Raw genomic sequence first — 24,328 nt, 5'->3', positions numbered from 1 at the left:
ACACCGTAAATTAATTATCCATTCAGCAGTGCAGTGTGTGGCTCAAGTAGTAGATGTTTGAGCCCCTCATTATAATTGCTGCCATTTTATTGATCACCTATTGTGTGTCTAGGGCTAATAAAAGCATTTGACCGTATTAGCTTACTTAATATTTACAGTGCTGTTTGAAATACAGTGTTCGCATGCCATATTCACGACATAGTTGAGAGAACTTGGGAGTCTTATGTCCTGGCTTCCAGTTTACTGTCCCCATTTCCATTTGCTAGCTGTTGTGAACTCGGGCAGAGCCCTCAGGTCTCTGGAATCAGCTCTACAGCTGTAAAATGAGACCCGAGAAGGAGACCTCTAAAAGCTTCCAGTTGGAGCTGTCAGTCTGTTGCTCTTCATATGACACTTCATTCTTCGAATTACCTAGAAGAGCAGTTTTCAGACTATTTTCTAAAATGTGTATTTAATTAGTGTATATTTTATAAAATGTTGGGTCTCATTGTCACATTTTCATATATGCATGTAACATTTTGATCATGTCCATTCTTTTCTATACCTTCCTTCTCTTGACCCTGACTCCTTTTCTCTTGCCTGATGGTCTGTCTTCTACTTTCCTCTTAATAAGTAGATTCCATGCATTTGAGAAAACATGGAAAAACTTTTCTTGCTTAGTTTGCTTAAGGTGGTGTCTCCAGTTCAATCTGCTTTCCTGCAAATAATATGATTTGGTTCATTGTGGCTGAATAATACTAAATGATATATGGGTACCACCCTTTCTTTTTATTACCTTGTGAGGGCTCCAGTGCTGGTTCTCTGTCTCAGCTATGCAGGGATCTTTGTGGTGTGCTGATTTTAATTCCATCCAGTATATATCAATGAGTGGTGTAGACTATTACCTGATAGCAAATCTATAAACACAGTGTAACACATAAACAATGGATAAAAATGAAGGGTAAATATCACACTGTTATTCCAATAGATATAGGAAAGGCCTTTGACAAAACTCAGTATCTCTCAATGATAAATGCCCAGGAAACTGGGTACAGAAGACCTGTACCACAACACAATAAAAGCCACGTAGACAATATTATGCTGGATGGGGGTGTAGAGAGAAAACATTTCCTCTAAAATTAGGAACCAGATGAGGAATAGACAAGGATGTCTACTCTCACCATTCTGTTTCATTATAGTACTTAAAATTTTAGCTAGAACTGGTGCCGGGGATATAATTCAGTGGCACAGCTCCTTTCTGGCAAGCACAAGGTCCTGAGTTTGATTCTGGTACCAAAAATAGAAAAATTTAACCAGAGCAAATAGGCAAGAGAAAGAAATAGGATACAAGTAGGAAAAGAAGAGGTCAAATTATCCTTATTTACAGATGATTTACAGAACCATGTACTGCAGAATAACAATGTTACTGGCATGAAAACAGAAACGTGGACCAGTGGAATAGAATACAGGACACAGAAGTAAAACCCACACAGAGATAGCCATCTGATTCTTAGCAAAGCAGCCAAAAACATATGGTGGAGAAAGCTCTTTTACAAAGGGTGCTGGGAAAGCTGGCTATCCATATGAAGAAGATCGAAACTTGCCGCTTGTCGCTTACCAACTCAAAATGGTCAAGGTCTTAAGATTTGAAACTTCGAAACTGGCAGGAGAAAACATAGGAGAAACACTTCAAGATTTATGTGCAACCAATGACTTCCTGAATAGGACTCCAGGGACCCAGGAAGTATTAGTGGGAATCAATGATTAGGATTGTGTCCCATTATAAAGCTTCTGTACAGCAAAGGAAACAATTAGCAGTGAAGAGACAGCCTACACAGACAGGGAGAAAATATTTGATACTCTTCCAACAAGATTAATACCCAGAGTATTTAGGTGACTTAAAACAACTCCAAAAGAACAAATAATCCAATAAAAAAATGGGCAAACAAAATTGAGCAGACACATCACAAAAAAAGAAATACAAATGGCCAATGATTGTATGAAAATATGTCTCACATCTTTAGGCATCAGGGAAAAGCAAATCAAAACCATATCAGGACCTCACTTTCAGAATGACTGCCATCAAGAACGCAAAAAGCACTCTGCAAAGGGTGGGACTGGCATACTGTTGGTGCAAATGTAAAGTAGTATACCCATCATGGCAATCAGTAAGGAGGCTTCAGACTTTTATTTTTTTATTATTTTTTGTCTTTTTGTGGTTTTTATCGGTACCAAGGTTCGAACCTATGACTGCCTGCTTGCAAGGCAGGTGCTTATGGCGCTGAGCTAAACCCCCAGCCCCGAGGCTTCAGACTTTTAGACTGAGAACCTGTTTGTGCTCTTAAAAACTGAAGACTTCCCAAAGTGTCGTTATATGAGTTTTATCTATTGATATTAATGGTAGTAGTAACAAAAGTTGAGAAAAATTTAAAACATAAGCACTTTAACATTAGCTGTCAGAGCAATGGCGTAGTCACAAGTGATGTGTCAGCATATACCTGGAAGAAAATGAGAATGAAAACATCAAAGCAGCTTGAAAAATATTTAACTGTCAGACTTTCTAGAAAATTTTCCCTAGGTCCCCATACTGTACTCTGAGGACCACTCACTCTATCTAATCTTGGGGAAGTTAATTTTTTTGCTGCCTAAAAAAAGATAAAGCTGTACTTTTTGTCGTAATTTTGTTTTGAAAGTTGACTATTGTTAATGATACTCAGTTAAGATTTGGATTAAGTGGATCTGTTGACTTAGTTTCATTTCTTCTGGTATCATACTTAATTCATGAGAAACAGCTTATTTAGCCTTCTTAAAATTGATAACAGAAGGCTTAAAATAGTGAATAAGAATATAGATTGAATATCTCTTGTCTAGAATGTTTGGACCTTGAAGTGTTTGGGATTTTGGATTTTTTTCCCCAGATATTGGGACATTTATATAGAGTTTACTAGTTCAACGTCTCTGATCTTAAAAAAGTCTGAAATATAAATGCTCAAAAATCCAAAATTTCTGTCGCATTCATTTGCAGAAAGTTTGGAGCATTTGGATGTGGTGTTAGGTTAGGGATGTTCAGCCTAGGGTGTGTCAGACACGCCTTTGAATATTTTATTTCTGCCATTTCATTTAATCCTCATAATAACCCTCTGATTATTTGGAATCCTTTTTTCAGATAAAACAATTATGGTTTAAGTCCTGATTATTTGGTCCAACTTACATAGTTAGGTACTGGTAGAGCTAGTATTTGTACCATATCTAATTTCTGAATTTGGGCTCTTAATCCTTGGGTTTTACAGCCCAAATTTTATGTACCACTTCACTATCAGTTTGACTTTGGCACCTGCTGAAATCTACTTCTTAATTTTTTGGTTAGTATTAGTACTGTTTTTACTTTGGATGCAAAACCATTAGTTTACTGAAGCCCAGAACTGTGTATCTGTGAACACAATTCTATGTGATTTCTTCAGCCTTGAGAGTGGGATCCAAAGGCAGCGACTCAGAGCAGTTGACTGCTGTGTAGCAGACGGTAGTGCTTGAGGGGCATCTCATCTGGAATAGAGATGATGTACCAAAAGGTTAGCTTAAAGTGAAATTGTCCCTGTGTACAGTATTTAACAAGGTCCAGCATGAAACAAGCTTCGGTAGGAAGCAGTTGTTAATTTTGCATCCATGTTGAGAATTGATAAGGAAGAAAGATGGCAAAGTTGGATAGATTATTTGGTTTAGAATCTAGTATTCGATTTCATTATTTTGTATAACATATCATTTGAGTGTCAGATTACAGAAATCATACATAACTATAAAATTGTGCTTAAATTCTTACTTAATATAAAGAGCACTTTGTTACTAGTAAGCAAGAGCAACTGATGTGTGTGCGTGTGTGCGTGCATATGAATATGAGTTTTTGGGTATGGGGAAGTGTGGGGCTGGTACAAATCACTGAGATCCTTTAGTCCTAAAGCAAATGGATTTAGGGTAAATCTCTTGTCTCTTTTCTTTTACTTTACTTTTTCTTTTACCTTGCCAAAGAGAGACTAAAACTAACTTCTTTCCCTCTCCCTTTCTCCTTCTCTATTTTTCCCCCTCCCCAGAATCTAGTCTCACTGTCTTCAGCCTTGATTGAAAGAAAGGCAATGTTTAAGAGGTCCTGGGCAGAGTGGCCTTTCTCTCAAGAAGAGGCCTTTCTTTGTAAGGGATACTTGTACTGATGGCAGTCTCATGCCTTTTGTGCTCTCTCACTACTGCTAGATAATACTACGTACTAAGAGGATCTTTGGGTTAGTGAAATGACTCAGAAATATCTGAATTTCAAACATGATACTAAATTTTACTGACTCTAAATCTGGCCAAATCTCCTGTTTACTACTTTATAACAGTGGGAATAATGATCACAGAGATCTGGATTTACCAAATGTGCAGTAGGGAGCATAGTACTGTAACAGGCACTCTATGGACGTTAGCTGATTAAATGAATGCAAGTGGTGGTATCTTTACTGATTTAAATACAGATTGACTTTATACCTATAAGGTTTTCTGCTAACATTTTGTTTTCTGTATCGAGTAATTGGATTAATACTGTAGAAAAATGAAGACATATTTTATGTCCCTTTTCCTTCTTTTGACCTGACAGTCTGATTTTGTCTGTCCAATGAGAATAGCTTTAGAATGGAGGAAGCCTATTCAGAAACTTGAAGATCCAAGACAGAGCTGTTTCACCCAATCTGAAAACAGTGACTTTAGAGAGCAGTCACATTGTTGTGTTTGAGGACTTAAATGGCTGAATTTAGTGGTAATATCTATCAGCAGCCCTCATTGTGATAAGGAATTCAAGTTGTGACCAACCCACAAAGCTTCCTCTTAGCTTTAGGATGAGTACACAACACAGCATTGCTTGTACTGAAATTGAGGGTGTTTTGAAGTTTGCGGGTGTTTTACAACTACTGCCTTGTTAAGTTTGTCCAGAAATACTTATTTGTAACCTGAAAAATTTTAAAAATTTCTTTTGTGAAAAATTAGAGATCATTACATAAGGAATCTAGTTTAGTGATTTAATAATTATGACCCTGTCGCTTTATTTCTGCACAAATAGAGAAGATCTTTGTAAGAAAACTATGGTATTTCTAACCATTTAAAGAATAATAGCTCTCAGTCTGTACTAAAAAAGAATGAAAAAAAAAAGAACAGTTTTGAATGGGTTCTATTTCTTGGTGTTAGAAGTAGTGTTTTAGATGTTTTTGGGTGTTCATGGTGATGACTTTTGCTTTTTCCATCATCATGGATAGATGCAAGGCATCAGTGGGTGACCATGGAACCAGGCTATAATGAAGCTCATTTGCTGTGCTTGTACTGTAGTTACAGAATTTAATGTTTTATAAAATATCTTACAAAGGTCTCACAAGTGTGAATAGTTTTTGTAAAATTAAAAAAAAATCAATATAGCCACTGTTTAATTTGGATGCAGGGTTTTTTATGCCTTTTGTCCTTAGTGCCTGACTCTCAATGTTTAAATATTTATCTTTTTCAATTCAAAGACATGTTTTTTGAAATTGCATTGTATGTGCTATAGTAAGGCAGTATCTTCTGTCTGCTCGCTTAACCTGCTTGGCAAGAATTTAAAGAGGCAGATTGTTTTTGTGAATTTATCTGTGAATAGTGATTATCTATCATAATCATCTGAGTAAAGTAATTATTTTGTTTCAGACAGCCAGAAAAAAATTGAGGGCGGCATTTTTTGAATGGTTGAAATACAAAGTTGAAATACAAGCAGCAGGGACTCCTGAGTTCTAATCGCACAGGTAGCAAATGAAACCTCTTGGGAGCTCAGGCTGAGAGTAAGTGCAGTAGTAAATGAGTTCGAAGTTTAAAACTTCACGTCAGGAGGACATTACGTACGTCAGGAGGCCTAAAATAAATAGGTGGCATGTTAAAATTATGATTATTAACTTGGGGACCCTGTTAAAGGACCAGATTCCTCACTAGGTTGCACCTCACTCTTTTTTTCTTATTATACACAGTAAGTTTTCTGTATTACAGTGGTAGGCTTGTTCTAGAGTTCACAGCCTTCTTATACAATAATAGTGTAGCAGGCTGGAGACCTTAGCTAAAAGGGTTTGGATATATAATTGCTGTTCATCAGCATCTCATTGTGATGGGGGTGGGGCTTTCCTTAAAGATGCTGCATTATTTCTGGTTTAGCAGATTTTGGCTTTCTGTGGATCTGTTGTCACAGGCTCCTTAGTATCATCCCATGTACCTTTCAGTACAGGTGCTAATATGGTCCTCTTTTTCTTTAGTCAGAATTTTGCCCGATGGACAGCATTTCACAGCAAACTGTGTGCTGACTCTTCTCTGCCAGGAGCTATGAATTTGGGAAAGCTGTCACCTTACCTGTTGAAGTAGAAAATTCAGTATTCTGGGCTTTTATTCTGGCTGTCTGATGTGAACACATCTGGGATTAGTGCAGGAAAGATCTAACTAATGAGGCCAGGTCAAAATGGGCCAAAGTTTTATATTGTCTTCAACTAACACATACCTTTAATTGAGATATTTTAAAAATATAATTTAGAACACACAGGTGAGTTTTGAAAACATGTATACTTATGTACCCACCACCTCAATCAAGACATGAAATTACTTCTGCTCCCCAGATAGGCTCATGCCAAACACACACACACCTGCTGTTCTGATTTCTATTATTGTAGATTAGTTTTGTGGGGTGTTTTGGTTTTGTTTTGCTTTGTTTTGTGAGAAAGGGTCTTATATGTAATTTGAGTGGGTCGAACTCAGACAGTCCTCCTGTGAAAGCTTCCCAAGTGCTGGATCATAGGCATGTGCCACTATGCCTGGCTAGTTTTCTGAATTTTCAAACATCATATTTTGGAGCCATCCAGTGTAAACCTTTTTTTTTTCACTTGATATACTGGTTTTTGACATAAATGATTCATAAATTCATTTTAAATTTATGTTATATGAATATATTCTTCTCTAAATGAACGCTTGAGTTGTTCTTAGTTTTGGGCTATCTGAATCAAACTTCTGTCAGCATCCTTGTACCAGCCTGTCTATGGACATTTCTTCTGGATAAATGCCTAGGAAAGTTTTTTGACCAGTCTGTCTATCTGGCGATGTGTGTGTGTGTGTGTGTGTGTGTATGAATTTTTATATCCCTATCTGTAGCTGTATGTATCTGATAGCTCATGGGGCATATGTGTGTGTTTATAAGAAATTGACAGTTTCCTAGAATGTAGAGCAGTTTTTATATTCCCACCAATCATGTGCGAGTTTAAGTTGCTTCTTGTTTTCACCACCACTTGGTGTTTGGTTTTAACTTTTGTAGTTCTTGTGAATGAGGAATACTATTTTTTAATTTGCATCTTCTTTGTAACTGTTACTAAGTACCTTTTCATGTATTTTCATTTTTAGTTAACTGCTTACCCACTTAAATCCTTACCAAATTATTTACTCAATTAAAATTTGAATGATTAAATGCCTAAAGAAGCCTTGTGGTTGTTTCAGGTAGATTTCAGCTTTTGTATGCAAACATTGCAGTCCTGGCAACTGAAGCCATCCAGTAAGGGACTTATAGGTAGGATCTATCTGTTGGCTCAGTCACAGGTTTTATTTCCAGTGGACTTCAGTTTTGAACTATCATGTAGAAAGGAGTATCCATAACAATCAGACGTTTTCTTGTTGTAAAGATCTGCGTTCACTATTAGTTTATAATCTGTGAGAAGTGCTCTTGAGTATTTTCTAGGACATGGAAATATTACCCCATGATTTTACATGTACTTGTTGGTTCATGCTTTTATAAACCTTTCGAGTTTATGGGTAGTGATAGTGTGATATTTACAATTTATCACTTCCTGAATGTAGAAAAGAGCACTTACTTATTGTCCATGTATGTGCATTGTGTATTCTTGCATTTTAAAGCTCAGCATTACAATATAGGTTTTGATACGTGATGTCAGTGTTAACATCAATAATGGGGGGCAAAAATAGCTCCTGTTTCCTTTATAGAATTAGAAAACAAAACATGGGCTGTAACAAACATGTTCACTTTTCTAACTTTCTGCAAAAGATAATTTCACAACTTTTAAGTCAAACCTTTCCTCTATATTTTAGCTTATCTGTTTGTCTGATAGCTAACATTATTTCTTCTTTACCATGTTTCTCAACTTTCTCTTGAATGCTCTATCATTTTCTGCCTTTAAAAAAATAAGGAATAGGGGCTGGGGATTTAGCTCAGCGGCATAAGCGCCTGCCTTGCAAGCAGGCAGTCGTGAGTTTGATCTCTGGTACCGATAAAAAGGAAAAAGACAAAAAAAAAAAAAAAAAATAAGGAATAGATGCTTGTATTTAAGAACTTTCCTGGACAGTTTTAGTAGTTCTGTGACACAGAAGAATAAAGACAGGAGAGGACTGAGTTTGCCATTAGGGTTAGTAAGTGTGGGCAAAGAAGTTACGAGAGGGAAACAACATTTGCAAAGAAATAGACACATGTAACATTGGAGAACACAGATCGAACAATATTGTTGGGTCATACACGGTTTCAGATTAGATTGAGAATGGCTTGCAGATGTATTGTGCTTGTGAGTTTAAATTGTGTCCTGTGGAAGAGATGACTTTCAGAAGTCCTGTAGTCCCTCAGGTTGCTTCTTCTCTTGGTGCCTCCTTTTTCCTGCCTCCTCCATAGTTATCCCTTTATCTGTAGTATTTTGCTTTATTTGAACAACATTTTCAGCAAGTAAAGAGCTTGCAGACTGGTACTGATGTATTGGTGTTACGTGTCCTGCAGCAGTGTGGAGGCTGAGTGAGAATGATGGAAGAAAGAGAGATTACCAGGATGCTATTTAAGTAGCTCGAGCATTTACCTCACCAGTCCTTTTGGAGTGAGACTGATCTAGACCTACTGGAGGTGAATTAAGCAAGAGTTAGTGGTGATGACAAAGGTGTCCAGGGGACATACCAAGGGTAGTTTGTGACAAATGATGGAAACCAGAGTGATGTCCATATCACCTCCTCCTCTTTTTTTTTCCCTAACATTTCAGAAAAATCTGTGCATTGTCCTAAGAACTTAATTTGTCCCAGACTACTTGATAGTAAATTGCGAACAAAATACATTACTACCCTCAAAACACTTACATATGCATTTCTAACAAACAGGGACATTTTCATGCCTGACAACGTAGCCATTAAAATGAGAATGCAAGCACTGATTTATGAGACTGCCTATCCTCAGACTTCATTTGAATTTCACCAGTTGTACAGATCATGTCTCATATAACAAAAGAATTCCATTCAGGATTATATATTGCCTTAGTGTATGGAAAAGTTCCTTGATCTTAAGTTTACTTGTATTTCCTTTAGCACAGTAAAAGATTATAAGCCAGGCATTTTGACAGTGACTTGATTTGGGAACATCTAATGTTTCTTCCTAGTAGGTTCAGGTTATTTATCATTGGCAGAAGTATTGTGGCACTGATGTTGCATTACTCTTGTTGCTCTGTATTATTTGGACAAACTTTTGGTTCATTTCATTACTGATGTGCTGTGGGCCTTTCTCCGTCTTTTTACCCTGGAGGTATGTTCAGATCTTGAGGACCGCTGCATTGAAATGGTTGTAGCTCAGAGTGCATTGGCTTGGTCAGAAAGTTGCAGATGTGGTAATTCACTGATGACTGTCAGTGCTCTTTTGAACAGAGAAAGCTCTGCCCTGTCTCGTGGCTCTCTTTATGTGATGAACTCGTATCTTCCTTTTTGTGTGTTTTCCCCTTCCCACAAAGGAAATCCAGTGGTCTTGCAAATCATTAGAACAAGTAGAAGAAACTCAATTGTGTACTTCATCAAATAACCTTTTATTTTCTTACCTTATCCAAGTAGGTCTTATCACAAATTTCTTCTGAGATCAGTATGCAATATGGTATATGCAAGACTAATTTTCACCCCATACTTAAAACTAAAAATGACATACAAGCTAACTTTTCTCAGGGAGAATACAGTTGTGCTTAACTTACTGTCTTTGAAATTATCTCTTCATAAATTTCACAAACTTACAAGAAATTAGTTTTAGGTAATTAAATTTAAATGGGTCTGGGACCTAATGTAGTTGTAGTAGATTCAATTTAAATAAAGGTTACAAATGTGTTTTAATTAGTGTTGTTTACAGTATGACAATTTATCAACAGTGTTGCATAGTAAAGCTAGTAAAACCATAGCCAAAGCACTTTGAATACAAATAGCGTAGCACAAATTTTACACAAGACTTTGAGAAAAGATCGCCTCACTCAGTGACATATATTCAAATATAAGCCTACCAGTTAGATTACATGTTTTATAGGCTTATGTATTACTTTTAATCTTAAAAACTGAAATCATAGTTATCTCTTCATTGTGAATTTAACTTTTTAAGGTAAAAATTGTGTGTGTTACTTTGTCTTTTATTGTACAAAAAATTCTGGATAAAGTCAAATTTAAGATAAGTAATACAAATTTTATTTTTAATAGAAATGAGACATTATCTGAGCATACTCTTGGTCATTTTTGACTAAGAAAGATTGTTCACATGTGTGAGAAGTTGGAAAGTATAGCATAATGATCATATGGATATCAAGATAGTCTTTTCTTCACAGAAATCCAGAACTTCTGTTTGGGGAAGATATTTAAAACTTCATCTTAAATGCACGAGAAGATTACAGCTCTTCTTTTTTTTCTCAAGTCAGATATTCACAATCAGAAGATCTGGAAAGGGGATCCCTGCCCAGTTATTCAGTTTGTTGAAAAGGAAGGAAACCGTGCAGTTTTGTTCTGTGTTTCTCCAGGTGGTTTCCAGTAAGACTTGAGAATTGTTGATATACTTTTCGTCATTCTTAAGCCCAAGTAGCAGTGGAAACATTCATGATTACCTTTTATAGGATAGCATTTTCCAATAGCTCATTTTCTTTTTAAATTTAACAGTCTTGTCCCTGAAGTAAACCCAACCACTGTTTTCTTCATACCTTGAAAAGACTGAAAAGTAAATGCTATCTTTTCTGCAGCTATTCTTCATCTTCGTAATATTTCACAAAAATCTGGCCTACTTTTTTCTTAAAAGAACCTCTTTCAGTTCCCTTACACTGTTGAGAACTTTTCCTTGGTCAAATCAGTGATTTCTTTGGGTGGTAGGTACTTTAAGCATTCTTGAATAAAATGCCTTTTGTTTGATGAAGTTAACCATTTTGTAGCCTAATTTTTTTTTTTTTTTTGACTCTATAGTTTTTGGTACTATTTCTTCTACACAAATATCTACTGTGTCATTTTGGGTTTCTCTGAGAAGCAGTGTGAGGGTAAGATTTAAGCTGCCAGGCAGCCAACCCTGCATCCTTCCGGGTGGCCTGTTGGAACATTGCCCTTTCTGTGCTCGCGCTGTGGTCGGTAGTGGTGCTAGGAGAACTTTGGAGGCAGCACTGTCAGTTGTGGGTGTTGCCGTGGGTTCCAAGGAGAGGTGAGTGGAGACTGTCAGGCAGCTGCCCTTCTTGCAGCAGGTTAGGCTGGCATCTGAGGGTTATCTGAGCCGGGTACCATCGTGGCTTTGCACCCTCCTTAACCCCTTTCAGACCTTAGGACTTTACCTCCGTGTGGACACCTTCCTTACCCTGCTCAGATTTGGAACCTCCCCGCCCCCGCCCCCGCCCCCGCAATGTTCTTACCTGTTCTACCTTTGACTTAGTGGGCTTCTACACGGTGCGGGTCATGCGTTATTCTTCAGTCAGGCTGTGACACCACTTATGGCCCCCGTCCCTCCACCCCCCATGCAGAGGCTGCGTGTAGACCGACTCCCTACTCTGGCACCTACTTTGCTGCCTCACACATGTGCCTCGCTTGCCTGGCTGCTTCTTGTGGCCTTTAGGACTAACGTATTGAAGGAAACGAGATTAAGAGCCGTTGAGTTCCTTATGACTGCAGTTGGCTAAAATATAATTCTAGTCAGTAAACTAAAGATAATAGAAGAAACACAGACGAACAATATTTTTGGCTGCATGCAGATACGGGAGAAGTTTGGATTTTCAAGTGAACTTGTGCTGATCATTCATAGGGCTGGTAGTGTCAGTAGTCAAACAGATATGGTAGAATGGAGAACCATAGCTTTTTATGTGATCATTGAAACCCTGAGTTTCAAAAAAACACAGAAGTGTAGGGAGGCAGGGACCTGGTAGTGGAGAGCAAAGCAGTGCTGCTGCCTCAGGGACAGTCCCAGGGGAAGCCCGGGGGGGAATTTGGGGACCAGCCTGACTAAAGGAGCCAAGAGTAGGCGTCCAGCAATGTGAAAACTGCAAAAATGGCAAAACATTTAATAGCTGTTCGAAAATTTACTTATGATGGAATAAGTCCAGGATCATCTGAACAAAACTGAAATGTGTAAGTTAAGTAACATGAAAGGTAGGTACCATTACTTGGATTGAGAAACAGTCTTTTGCATCCTTTCCAGTGAAGATAAGGTGCAGGATTTATTTGGCTCAGATCCGTAAAACTGAATTCCTTGCTGGGTATATGATAGTCCCCAGGAATGCCCATCTATGTTGATTTCATTAACACTGAGGATCTGTTGAATTTTCCAGTCTCTAATTTTTATACGTGGTTTCCAAGTTGGCTGCACTACAGAAGGTTTAGAACCAGAATTACTCAAAAAATGACAAGACTGTTTGAAATATTAATATTTTTAGTTATATAATTGCTTTATAGCTTGTGATAGAAATCTGGTAAAGAAAAAAATTGTGACTTTGAAAATAATTTTAAGGCAAGTGCTAAAATATTAGGATTTATATCCTAACCAATTTCAGAAGTACTACAAGTGACTTCAAAAGTTATACAGAGCGTAACTTTTAAAAGACTTGATGGCTGCTTGCTCAGTAAATGTATTTTAAAGTATGAATGCTTACTGAAGCACATGGTTTTGTGGGTGCTGGAGGTAACAGTGGCAAAAAGGAAAGTCCCTTTCCTGGTGGAGCAAAAATTGAGTGGGGAAAACAGAAAATAAGTAAATGGTTGGACAAATAGGCACTTAATGTTCAGCAGGTACTGTGTCTTAGAATATGAAGAAGAGAGTAAGTTAGGACAAGAGGAAAAGGGACCATGATGGTGGGTTTGCCATTTTACGTGGGCTGGTCAGGAACGTGTCACTGATGAGCAGGCATCTCCGCAGGGTACGGAAGGAAGTGATGGAAAGAACCATGCCATTCAGGAAGAGCAACAGCCGGCGGATAGAAAAGATGGAGCAAGGTCAGAAGGAGAGAGGAGAGAATGAGCTCAGAGTGGTGGGACTTGTGTAGATTCTAGAGAATCTCTAGTGGGCAACCACAGAGGACATTGGCTTTGACTTGGACTGAGATCAGAAGCTCTTGCTGAACTGTGAGTAGTAGAATTACAAGATTGAGCACATTTTATCATCTACTCCGGTTTTAGAAAAGAAGGCACTGTCAATGTGATGGATTCATAATCTTTTAGGGTTTTATTGTACGTAGTTATTGTTGACTGAAGTACAGAAAGGAAGATGCAGTGGGGTGTCAAGTTGTCTGTGTGTTGCTTGAAGCTAGCAATCTTGAGATACTTTCTTAATTTCTTTGAATCCCAGTTGTCTTGTCTGTGATGTAAGGAACATTTTCAGTTTAAAGATGCTATGGTTTTCTTTTCATTGGTATTATTCCTGACCTTGAGTCATTTTTACCTAAGTTTAAGTAAAAGTGCAATTTAGTACAAAGTATATTTACTATCAGATTTTATTTTATTGAACTCAAATTTAGTTTCATCAGTTGATAAAAATAAAGTATATATTTGATATATCTTGACATTATGTACTTCTGTTGATAAAATAAAAACATCCTTGAATTTTTATTGTATTTTTTTAGGATATAGAACTGTGTTGTTTGTGTTTGGTTTTCTAAGTTATATAAAAAGTTTTTGTTAAAAGATCAGAATTAACTTTAAAATCAAAAAATACTTTCTAATAAAATTTCATTTGTTAACCTGTTCTGTATTGAAGTTTCAAGTTTTATTTTTTGGTTTGTTTTGGAGGTTTTTTAAAAACTTTAAATTTTTATTAGTACATGTTTGCAGTAATGAAATGTATCTCACCTCCCTTTTTGCCAGTGCCAGATTAATTTATCTTATAAATCCTTATAAAGTTAATTATCACACATACAGATTGACAGCCAGACTGTGAAGTTTCACTGTTTAGGTAATGAGTGTTTACTTTTTAAAAAATATGGTTAACATGCTGTCATTATTTTAGGAAACATCAAATATGTCTGTTAGCTTTTTAAAAATGTGGATAATGTATTGGTATTTAGGTAACATCATATGTGTCTAGGTACCAGCAGAGGGTGCAGTTAAAATAAACACAGTGGTAAGATGCTCTATCAAATTTCAGAGCCTATGTTAAAAAACATAATAAACATGTTTGATATATAAAATTTGAGTAATATGGTAAAGTCTTAAAGGATATATTACTATTGCCTAAAGTGCAGTTTAGGCACTTTAGGCAATAGTAATATATTTGAAGTATTGTCATCTGATTTTTATGCAGTTTAAAAATCATAGTGGGAACAACAGCAAAAAAAATCACACTGTAGTCATATAATTTCCTGCATTTCTCCTTCTGCATAATGTAATACAAAAAGTATGTTTTCCCTTTTTTTTTTTTGGGCGAACATTATGTTTAGGGACTGTGCTGTATATTCCAGTTCATGTAGTCTTTCATGTTGAACATCTGAGTTTGCTTTTTATTTGTACTTGCTTTTTTTTTTTTTTTTTTTTTTTTGGCTTTCGTGAATAAAGCTGCACTAAGCATCTTCAGTATAATTTTTTTTCTCTGTTTTAGGATTACTTCCTTAGGATAGATTGCCAGAAGTGGAATTACTGGGTCAGAGGGTATGAACTTAAGAACTTTTTCTTTTTTTCAAATGAGTTTTTGTTTATTTGCTGTCTGGTTGATTTACAGTCATTGTAGCAAAGTGAAATCATAATGATTCTACTTGTTACCTTTCAGAACATTGTGTCTGAAGGTAAGAGTATGCAATCAGACTATGGGAAGTTTTCAGGGTAAATAAAGGCTTTATACTTGATTTGCTTCTTTATTTCCTGAACTTGACTGAGCACTGAATATGCTTCTTTGTGTACCTTTTGTAATACACCAATATTTTATGGGAGTGTTACACAGAATACAGTTTATGAACTACTATTTCCAGTTGTTTTATTGGTCAAAGAACTAAATTAAACTTGTATAGCTTAGTGCTATGTATTATTAAAAGTATATTAAAGCTTTATTATCTGATTTTAGAAAAAGTCAGAACTCTTTCTATATTGATTGCTAAGAACATGTTAATGCCTTGAGCATCAAATATGTTTTGTGGTCTCTAATGATAATTAGTACAATACAAATACAAAACATGAGAGTACAAATCTTGTTTCTGCCTCTCATTTTCCCTGCAGAATGTGAAAACCATCGCGTCTTCTGATAGTCTGGCCAGGGTTCAGGAAGTGGCAAGCTGGCTTTTGGAAATGAATCAGGAACTGCTGTCTGTGGGCAGCAAAAGGCGACGGACAGGAGGCTCTCTGCGAGGGAACCCTTCTTCCAGCCAGGCGGATGCGGAGCAGATGAACCGGGTGGTGGAGGAGGCGCAGCAGCAGCCACCACCGCCGCAGCTGAGGCAGCCAGAGGAGGAGCGCACTGCGAGAAACGGTGAAGTTGTGGGAGCAGATCCTCGATCTGGAGACCAGAATGAGTCCCAGCAAGGACAAGTGGAAGAAAACAATAATCAGTTTATCTCAGTAGATGAGGACTCCTCAGGAAACCAAGACGAGCAGGAGGAAGATGAAGAACGTGCTGGTGAGCAGGATGAGGAGGAGGAAGAGGAGGAGGAAATGGACCAGGAAAGTGATGATTTTGATCAATCTGATGACAGTAGCAGAGAGGACGAACATATACATAGTAACAGTGTCACAAACTCCAGTAGCACTGTGGACCTGCCCATTCACCAGCTCTCCTCCCCATTCTACACAAAGACGACAAAAGTGAGTACATTCAGCCTGCTGTTGACCAGACGCGCTGAACAGCTGTTTTCATTACAGTGAAATTCTCCTCCTAGCCTTTGTATTACTACTAATTAATATCCACTTGTATGGTAATAAAATGAACTAATTTTTGCTTTGCATAAGGTATTAGAAAGTATCATAAATAATCATATATATCATAAAGAAAAATTGGTGATGGAGCAGTCTTATTGCAAACAGAGGAAGTTTTGATAATTATAAGATTTCTGTAGATAGTATCCTAAACCACAGGTTTTTGTCAAGTTTTATTAAACTTTGACTTTTGAAAAAAAGTAGGCATAAGAGCATTTTAAATGTTCCATATAAAAATACTAATGTAGATCTAGCCTTCTGCAGTTCTACCCAGCATAATTTCCAAATTTTGTTTTTTGGCAGTTCCCTAAACCGTGTGGAAAGCTAGACTTATTTGTACATCATTCCTTAATGTGATGTTTACATAGGACATTAGAAAATTAGTTTCTTCCTTGCATTGGTTTATTCATTAAAAACACATTGAAAACTGTCCAAACTAAGAACAAGTTTTTCCCTATCACTAAGTTTATTTTTATGGGAATCTATGGCAAACTGTATGCTAGAAGTTTGAGAGCATCCTAATGTTAAATCAGTTATAGTGGCCATTAAGAGTTGTTGTTTATTAAGCCCATGCATTGTGCAGGGACCTATGATTATAACACAATGTGGTGGAGATTCACCGCAGCCAAATTATGGTGTAAGTGACGAGGTTTTTTTTGTGTGTGTGTCTTTTTTTGTCTTTTTTCCTTTTTAGCGGTACTGGGGATCGAACTCACAACTGCCTGCTTGCAAGGCAGGCTCTTATGCCGCTGAGCTAAATCCCCAGCCCCAAGTGAGAGGTTTTACCCTGTATTCCCATTTAACAGTTCTTCTTTCCATGTGTTATGCTGCCCCCTGTGGTGGAACTTGATGCACTCCGCTAAGTGAGATTTTTACAGATCCTAGGCTGGGGGTGGAAGGCACTCTCGTATGTACTGTGTCACAGAGCTACTCTTTAAAGAGTAGAGAGTGCTCAGTTAACTGCTTGTCTTTGTAGTATTTAACAAAGTAAGAAAGCATCATTAAAGATATGAGACCTCGAGACTATAGCAGTAACAGGAAGAAGTGACAATACAAAAAATTGATGGGCCACTCTCTAGAGGCCATCAGACATGGTTCTTAACCATGAGGTGTTTGCTAACTATGCTCTGAATTTTACTGGCCTTCTTGCAAATCCAAGAATCATGATGCTTCTGTAGATAAGAATGTCTCTTCAATTTTAACTCTGGCAGCAGCCTTATTATATTTCTGCAAAATCTTGCTTTCTGAAAAGATAATCAACTCACATTAAAGAATGTTTCACATTTTTGGGAGCAGATTATCAACTCATTTCTATTGTATTGTATTGTATTTATTTTTGTCTTTCTCAGACAGGATCTTGCTATGCAGTTCAGATTGACCTTGAGCTCACTTTGTGGCCCAGGCTGGACTTGACCTTGCAGTGATCCTCCTGCCTCAGCCTCCTGAGTGCTAGGATTACAGGCTTAACATTTTTTCTGTCCAATAATTTTCTACTAATATGAAAAACAATAAGATTAAATCCTATCCTCCTAATCTTTTCATGAAAAGAGACTTGCTTGGGAACTACTCTGATCTAATCCTGATCTCCCATATTTACTCTAGTGCTTTCCTTCTGTGAACTTCATTCCTTACCTAAAAATTTACCCATTTCCCCCACATCCTAATGGTCACATTCCTCCTGGTATTTACAGTTTTTTCGTTTGCTGCACATAAAAAAGGCATGTTGGCTGAAACGTATTAAAAGGATAGCGTGCAGGTGTATTGGAGTTTGGGCACCGGAGGAGACCCTTCTAGTCTGTAGGTTCTGAACAATGTGGGAGACAGGCTCAAGGATCATTAGCCAGTCAGAAGATCAAAATGGTAGTTCCTCATTTGTGTCTGCCATCCTCCCACTACCCTCTGGAAACTTTGTAGGACAGTGTGGGAACGTCTGAGACCTACTGGGGCTCTGAGTCCTGTGCTGTCATCCCACTCCACAGAGTGATAGCCTCAGCAGCGTCCTTGCCCTACTGTACTTGCAAGGCCATGCACTGTAGTTCCCATCCTGCTAGGTGCAGGCATGTCTAGAAAGGAAGTGCTTCTGTTCTCAGAGCACTGATCCTGAGAGGCATCTACCAGTAAATAGCCACCTCTTGCCTTTGCAAAGGAGGGAGAACTGGAAACACTGAGTCAGCCTAGGTTAAGTACTTGCAGTCACATGCAGCTTTTCAGATTTCTTCTTTCACTTGGTAGTATGCGTGTAGGTCATGGCTTGACAACTCATTTCCTTTTAGCACTGCCTGGATGTACCATGGTTTATTCATCTTCTACTCATCTTCCAAAGGACATCTCGATTGTGGCAATTTATAAACCAGGCCAGCAAGAATATCCTGTAGAGGGTCTTGTGTAAAAATAAGTTTTAACTTATTTGGATAAATGAGAAGAGGGCAGTTGTTGAGTCAAATGGCAACAGCATCTTTACTGTTGTAAGAAACTGCCAGCTGGTTTCCAGAGGCCATGTGGTCTTTACATTTCCACCAGCAGAGAAGCTGGTCCTGTTGCTTCTCCTCACTAAGTGTTTGATGTTGCCAGTGTTTTGTTTTATGTTTATTTATTTTATTAAGATCTTTGATCCATTCTGATTTTAGCTTAGTACATGGTGAAAGATACGGGTCCAGTTTGAATCTGCGGCATGTGTAGAGCCTGTTTTCCCAGCACCATTCATGTCAGGCTACTTTTCCTTCCAGCCAATGTGTTTGGTGCCTTTTTCAAAGATAAAGTTTGCCAGTGTTTTCAATTTTGGCTATTTTACTGTGTATGTGATGTCTTATTAGTATCTGTTAGTTTTGTTTGTAATTGTTTAATGACATATGGTGGGGAACATGTTTTTGTATGCTTACTTGCCATGTAACAGTGAAGTGACTGTTAAAATCTTTTGCCCATTTTAAATCAGGGTGTTTGTGTTCTTACTGTTGAGTTGTTTGTATTTTGGATTTTTTTTAAATCAGGTGTGTCCTTTGCAAATATTTTCCCTCAGTAGTAGCTCATCACTTCATTCTATTGATAATATCTTTCCAAAGGCGCACATTTTTGTTTTTAATGAAGTCTAACTAATCAGTTATTTCTTTCATGGAGGATGCATTTTGTGTGGTGTCTAAAAATGTTGACACACCCTACTCATGGTCATGTAGATTTTTGCCTATATCATCGTCTAGAAAGATTTTTGTGGTTGTTGTTTTTGGTCTTTTTAAGACAGGGTTCAGACTGGCCTTGAACTTACTTTGTAGTCTCAGCTGGCTTCAGACTTTCAATGATCCTCCTGCCTCAGCCTCCCAAGTGCTGGGATTACAGGCATGTGCTACCATACCTGCCCTTAGACATGTTGTAGTTTGGGGGTTTTGTTTTTTATTTCACACTTAGGGTTTGTGTTCCTCTTTTAGTTAATTTTTGTACAGGATATAAGATCTATATCTAGATTCTTTTTAATTTTTTTCCTTTCCTGTCTGCCCCTGTCCTGTCCTGTCCTATCCTTTCAGGAAGGATGGTGGTGGTGATAGATTTCTGGTTATTCTAGCACAGCGGTGTGGATCACACATCTTTTCTCTATTATATTGGCTTTTTGTTCCTTTGTTCATGTAGTTGACTATTTTTACCTTGGTCTCTTGATTCTGTCCCTTTTATCTGTTTTTTCTTCATGCCATGTGGTTGAGATTGGTGTAGCTTTAATAGTAAGGCTCCAGAGTTGCATAGTATCAGTCTTCAAACTTTTCCTCTTCTTTCACTGTTGTATTGACTACTCTAGGTCTTTTGCTTTCATAGGAACTTCAGGAACAGTTTCTGATGTTTATAAGATAACTGCTGGGCTTTTGATTGGAATCGTGTTGTGCCTTTAGACCGAGTTGGAGAGAACCATCATCTTGCAGATGTTGGTGTTAGGAATATTATTTTTGTTCTTCCTGTATAAGAACATGGAATATGTCTCCATTTATTCACTTCTTTGATGTCTTTTATCAGAGCTTTGTGGTTTTCTTCACATTGATCTTATACATGTTTTCCTCATACTTAAATATTTCCTTTTTGGTGGCATTAATTTTAGTGGTATTATAATTCTCATTTCACATTCTACTTGTTCATTTCTGATTTATAGGAAAGTGATTCAGTTTTGTATATTGTATCCTACAACTTTTATTATAATTATTCAGTTGTTTTTGACCATGCTTTCTGGTTTTCTACATAGAGGATTATGTCATCTTTGACCAAAGACAATATTATTTCCTCTTTTTAACCTGGTTAGGTATCTTTTTTTCCTTTTCTTGGGTTACTACATTAGTTACAACTTCTTGTATGATGTTGGGAAGGAGAGGTGAAGGACCATTGTGGCCTTTTTCCTGATCTAAATGGAACAAGCTTCAAGTTTCTCATAAACTCAGAATTTAACCGTAGATATTTTTTAATAGCCTCTGTCATGTTGACCTTCTATTCTTAGTTCACTGAGAGTTCTTTTTGCCTTTTATTCTTTTAAAATTTAAGGCATATTTAAACATACATAAAAATTTAAAACCCTCTTATATTCCTTATATTATATTGCTTAGCTTGTTTCTACCTTACCATCTGCCTCAGGAAAATGTGTATTTGACTTTAAAAATGTTCATGCTTTCTTGATACCTCCATTTAAGCTTTTTTTAAGTCTTCCTCACTGTATAGCCTCAGGATTATTTCTGTCTTTTTAAGGTTCATTTCAAATTGTGTGAGCAAAATTCTGTACCTGGATGAGCTATAGAGGTGACACACAGTCTGCCTTTAGTGTGCAGTCTTGTATTGTTTACCAGCAGAGATATGTTCTGAACAATGGAGGATCTTTACCGAGTATCCTGTGGTTTCTAGGGTTTAGCCTGGAAAGTGCACCAGGACAGCAAATGAATGACAAAGCTGGTGGTAAAGTTGTATCTTGGTTATACATCAGCTCCCTTTCCCCACATATAAACTATAAATGGATATAAATGTAACACATTTAGGTCTGTTTTAAAATTAATTTTCCATCAGCTTTAATCAATTTTAAAATCATTTCATCAGTGATTGCAGTCTTCTGATTCTTATTAATGAGATTGTTCTCTGCTTACAGAGCTTTCACTTTTGTCCTAAAATCTCAACCTTATCCTTGACTTGTCTTCTGCAGGATGCATTTTCATATATTTAATCTTTTTGATTGATATAATTAATTTTAGTTATCTGTGAATTAGTATAATAGAGAAAAAAGCAAATTGAATGAGTTACAAAAGCAGAATACAGAGAAGAAATATGGCTAGGGAATTTCGATCTATTTAGGTACTTAGTTTATAGACATAGCATTCCTTTGTTTCTTCTTTGAATCTTGCCTTACATTTCTTGCTATTTAATTCTTAATTGGGAAATGCTATTTTCTTTCATTTCGTGTTGGGATTTTTTTTTTAATTTTTATTTTTTGTCTTTTTCTTTTTTATCGGAACCGGGGATCGAACTCATGACCACACACTTGCAAGGCAGCCACTTATGCTGCTGAGCTAAATCCCCAGCCCCAGTGTTGGGATTTTTTTATGGGAAAATACTTCAAAATCATTTCAGAATTTGTTTTTTTTTTACTGGATACTCTAAAGAAAGCACGACAGTATGAATCCATTAAAGAAATGAAATATAGTCATACCTTGATTACTGTGCTGCTTTGAAAATGGTAGACTTTGGTATTCAAGGCATTTTCATACAGAAATTATTGTATGGTACTCAGTGCACAAGTTAAAACTTGGCTGTGTCGATAGCCTGGTTACTCACTATCCTGTCCAGCCAACATGCTTTGTTTGGTACCTGTTTGTGTATTTATTTGGTACCTGTTTGTGCCTCCTACAACCAATTACTTCGGTAATTCCGAGGTAACCACCATACTTAGGTTTGTAGAATTGTGTACTGATATATTTACCATAGTGGTAAATTAGAGAAAGTATTACTATTTTTCTTTTACTATGAACCATTATATGTAAGCATTTGTTTAAGAATTTTATGTTTCTTCACTGAACACTAGAGGGCTATATAGCACCTTGTTGCTGTTGATAGAGCTGCTTTCCATGTACTTAAAATATTTAGTATGTGCTTATCTCTCTTGTGCTTTGTGTCCTGGTTCATCATTTCTCACCCAAATCTTGGCATAAATATTTGGCCTAGTAATGAGGATTGTCATAATGTGGAATACTTTGGTTTTTGATTTTGCTTTTACTTTTTGATAAATGGCTGGAACATTTCCATTTTGCTATGTAGTAACACCAAAAATGATGATAGAGTGGATCTTGGGATAAATGTACACATGCATGCAAACTTACTGTGCTTTGGGAATATATGTATGTTTTTGAAATTTTCTCAAGGATTTATTCATAAATGCATGGTATGAAAGGCCTCCCATTGTTATTTGCTCCAGGCTCCTTTAGTGTGTATATGAGAAAAGAAAGGTCTATATGAAGAGTCTATGTTTTTTGTCCAGATTCTATGTTAACATAGAAGAAAATTTTACGGGGCTTAAGTACTTAGTCATCTTAAAGAAAAGAATATCTAAACAGTTTAATCTTCCTCAATTTCTTTTGCTTTTTGGGACTAAGAGATCAGAACTCCTATATAACATATGAGCCTTTTGTAGAAGAGGGTCATGACCAGCCAGTAAAACTGTTTAGGTCCTTACACATTGTGTAAAACGTTGCCTTCCCCACAAGATGGTAAATGTTCAGTGAAAACAAACAAAACCTGCACAACTCTGTGCAGGCCCTGCAGAAGTGACAGGGTCCATTTGAACTATGTACTGCTATTTTGATGACTTGTAGAAAGTTCAAAATATAAGTAGAGCCCTGGTTAAATGTTTGTTTTTTTCTTAGGTGTACTGTGCTGGAGATAGCACTTCTTGTTACTAATTTTTGGGTTATGTTTTGAGGAGGAAGTAGGACATTTCTCATAGGCTGGGTATGCTCCCTTTTTCTGAGGGAAGCACACCATTTACACATAGAGGAGATCACAGCACAGCAGATAACTGAGCCAACCAGGTAAGATCAGTTTTTCTCATGGACTTGATATATTGGTTTTAGGTGGTAAACTGACAAGGTAATTGACCTTATTTTAAGGAAATGTACATCTCTGCTTCACAAGGAATTTGTTGTGCTCTGTAGGTAGGAGAACACATGCAATAAAAATGATAAAATATAGATGAAAGTCAGCACCAGGGAAAATGCAGGAATACACTGGAGTAAAGGCGCAGAGAAGAGATAAGGAATGAGTTATGAGGCACTGCGGTGTCTCAGCTGCTTTCCTGGGATACAGTACCAGACACCCACAATTCAGGGAGAGGAGGTTTACTTTGGCTCACATTTCAGCCCAGAGTCAGCCAGCCCCAAGGCAGGGTGGCACGGCTGAAGGCGTGGTGGTGAAGCTGCTCACCTCCTGGCTGCAGGGAAGCCTAGTGACTGAAGGCAGATCTGCCTTTCCAGACCATATCCACAGCGACTGCACCTTCTGATCAGAGTCCACCTCCTAGCAGCACCTCCTGTAGAGCCCCCATAATCCAGCCGCCTTCCAAATGCATGAGGCTTTGGGGACCACTTTAGCTCTAGATGATAACATGGAGCAAGAATATAGGTCAAAGAACAGTGTATAGAGTCTCTCAGGGAAAGTAAATGTATCACAAATCCATACCCAGGCATGCCAGCACAACACTGCTTTCCCATTGCTCTGAGAAGATTTCCATGTTGGGCCGAGTGATTCAGAGGGGCGTGTCTTCAGTAGCCTATCTATAACAGATGCTGTAAAGCTCATGGAGTGGTGTTTAGAGTTCAGTCTGGTCAGACTGTACGGTTTTCATGTTGCTCTATGGCATTTTGACTTCGTGTAAAATTTTTTTTTTTTATATCAGGGATCGAATTCACAATTTCGTGGCACAGTTGCCAGGCAGGTGCTTATACCACTGAGCCAAATCCCCTGCCCTTCTTGTGCAGAATTTTAACCTGTCTTATATTAACTTAAGGATTGTAGTAGTGTCTACCACATAGTGTTACTAAGCTCTTTCAGTGAGATAATATATGTAAGTACTCAGGACAATAACTGGCAGAGTTAAGTCCTTAATAAGTGTTAGCTATTATATTTTGTAATATTTCAAGTCTGTGCTAAAACTAACTTAACTGTCTAGTTCAGTCTAGATGTTTTACTATGCAAAGTA

At 37.4% G+C, this 24,328-nt stretch overlaps 1 protein-coding gene across 3 annotated transcripts in view; it reads left to right on the top strand.

Moving 5' to 3' along the window:
• Fbxw7 (F-box and WD repeat domain containing 7) overlaps positions 1 to 24,328 on the top strand; it is a 160,279-nt gene that overhangs the window by 71,842 nt on the left and 64,109 nt on the right. For 2 of the 3 annotated variants that reach the window (XM_013160326.3, XM_023560280.2), the window contains one exon: positions 15,436 to 16,017. In XM_013160326.3, coding sequence (XP_013015780.1) covers positions 15,505 to 16,017 — 513 coding nt within the window. In that variant the 5' untranslated portion in view covers positions 15,436 to 15,504. Of the gene's footprint in view, positions 1 to 14,824; positions 14,875 to 15,435; positions 16,018 to 24,328 lie in introns of all 3 variants that reach the window. The other variant, XM_003476930.5, reaches the window with a different exon arrangement.

Source organism: Cavia porcellus, unplaced genomic scaffold, assembly GCF_034190915.1.
Source record: "Cavia porcellus strain 051 isolate PalLab524CR breed Dunkin Hartley unplaced genomic scaffold, mCavPor4.1 scaffold_14, whole genome shotgun sequence".
NCBI classification, from domain to species: domain Eukaryota; kingdom Metazoa; phylum Chordata; class Mammalia; order Rodentia; family Caviidae; genus Cavia; species Cavia porcellus.
This window is presented reverse-complemented; position numbering and strand designations above follow the sequence as displayed.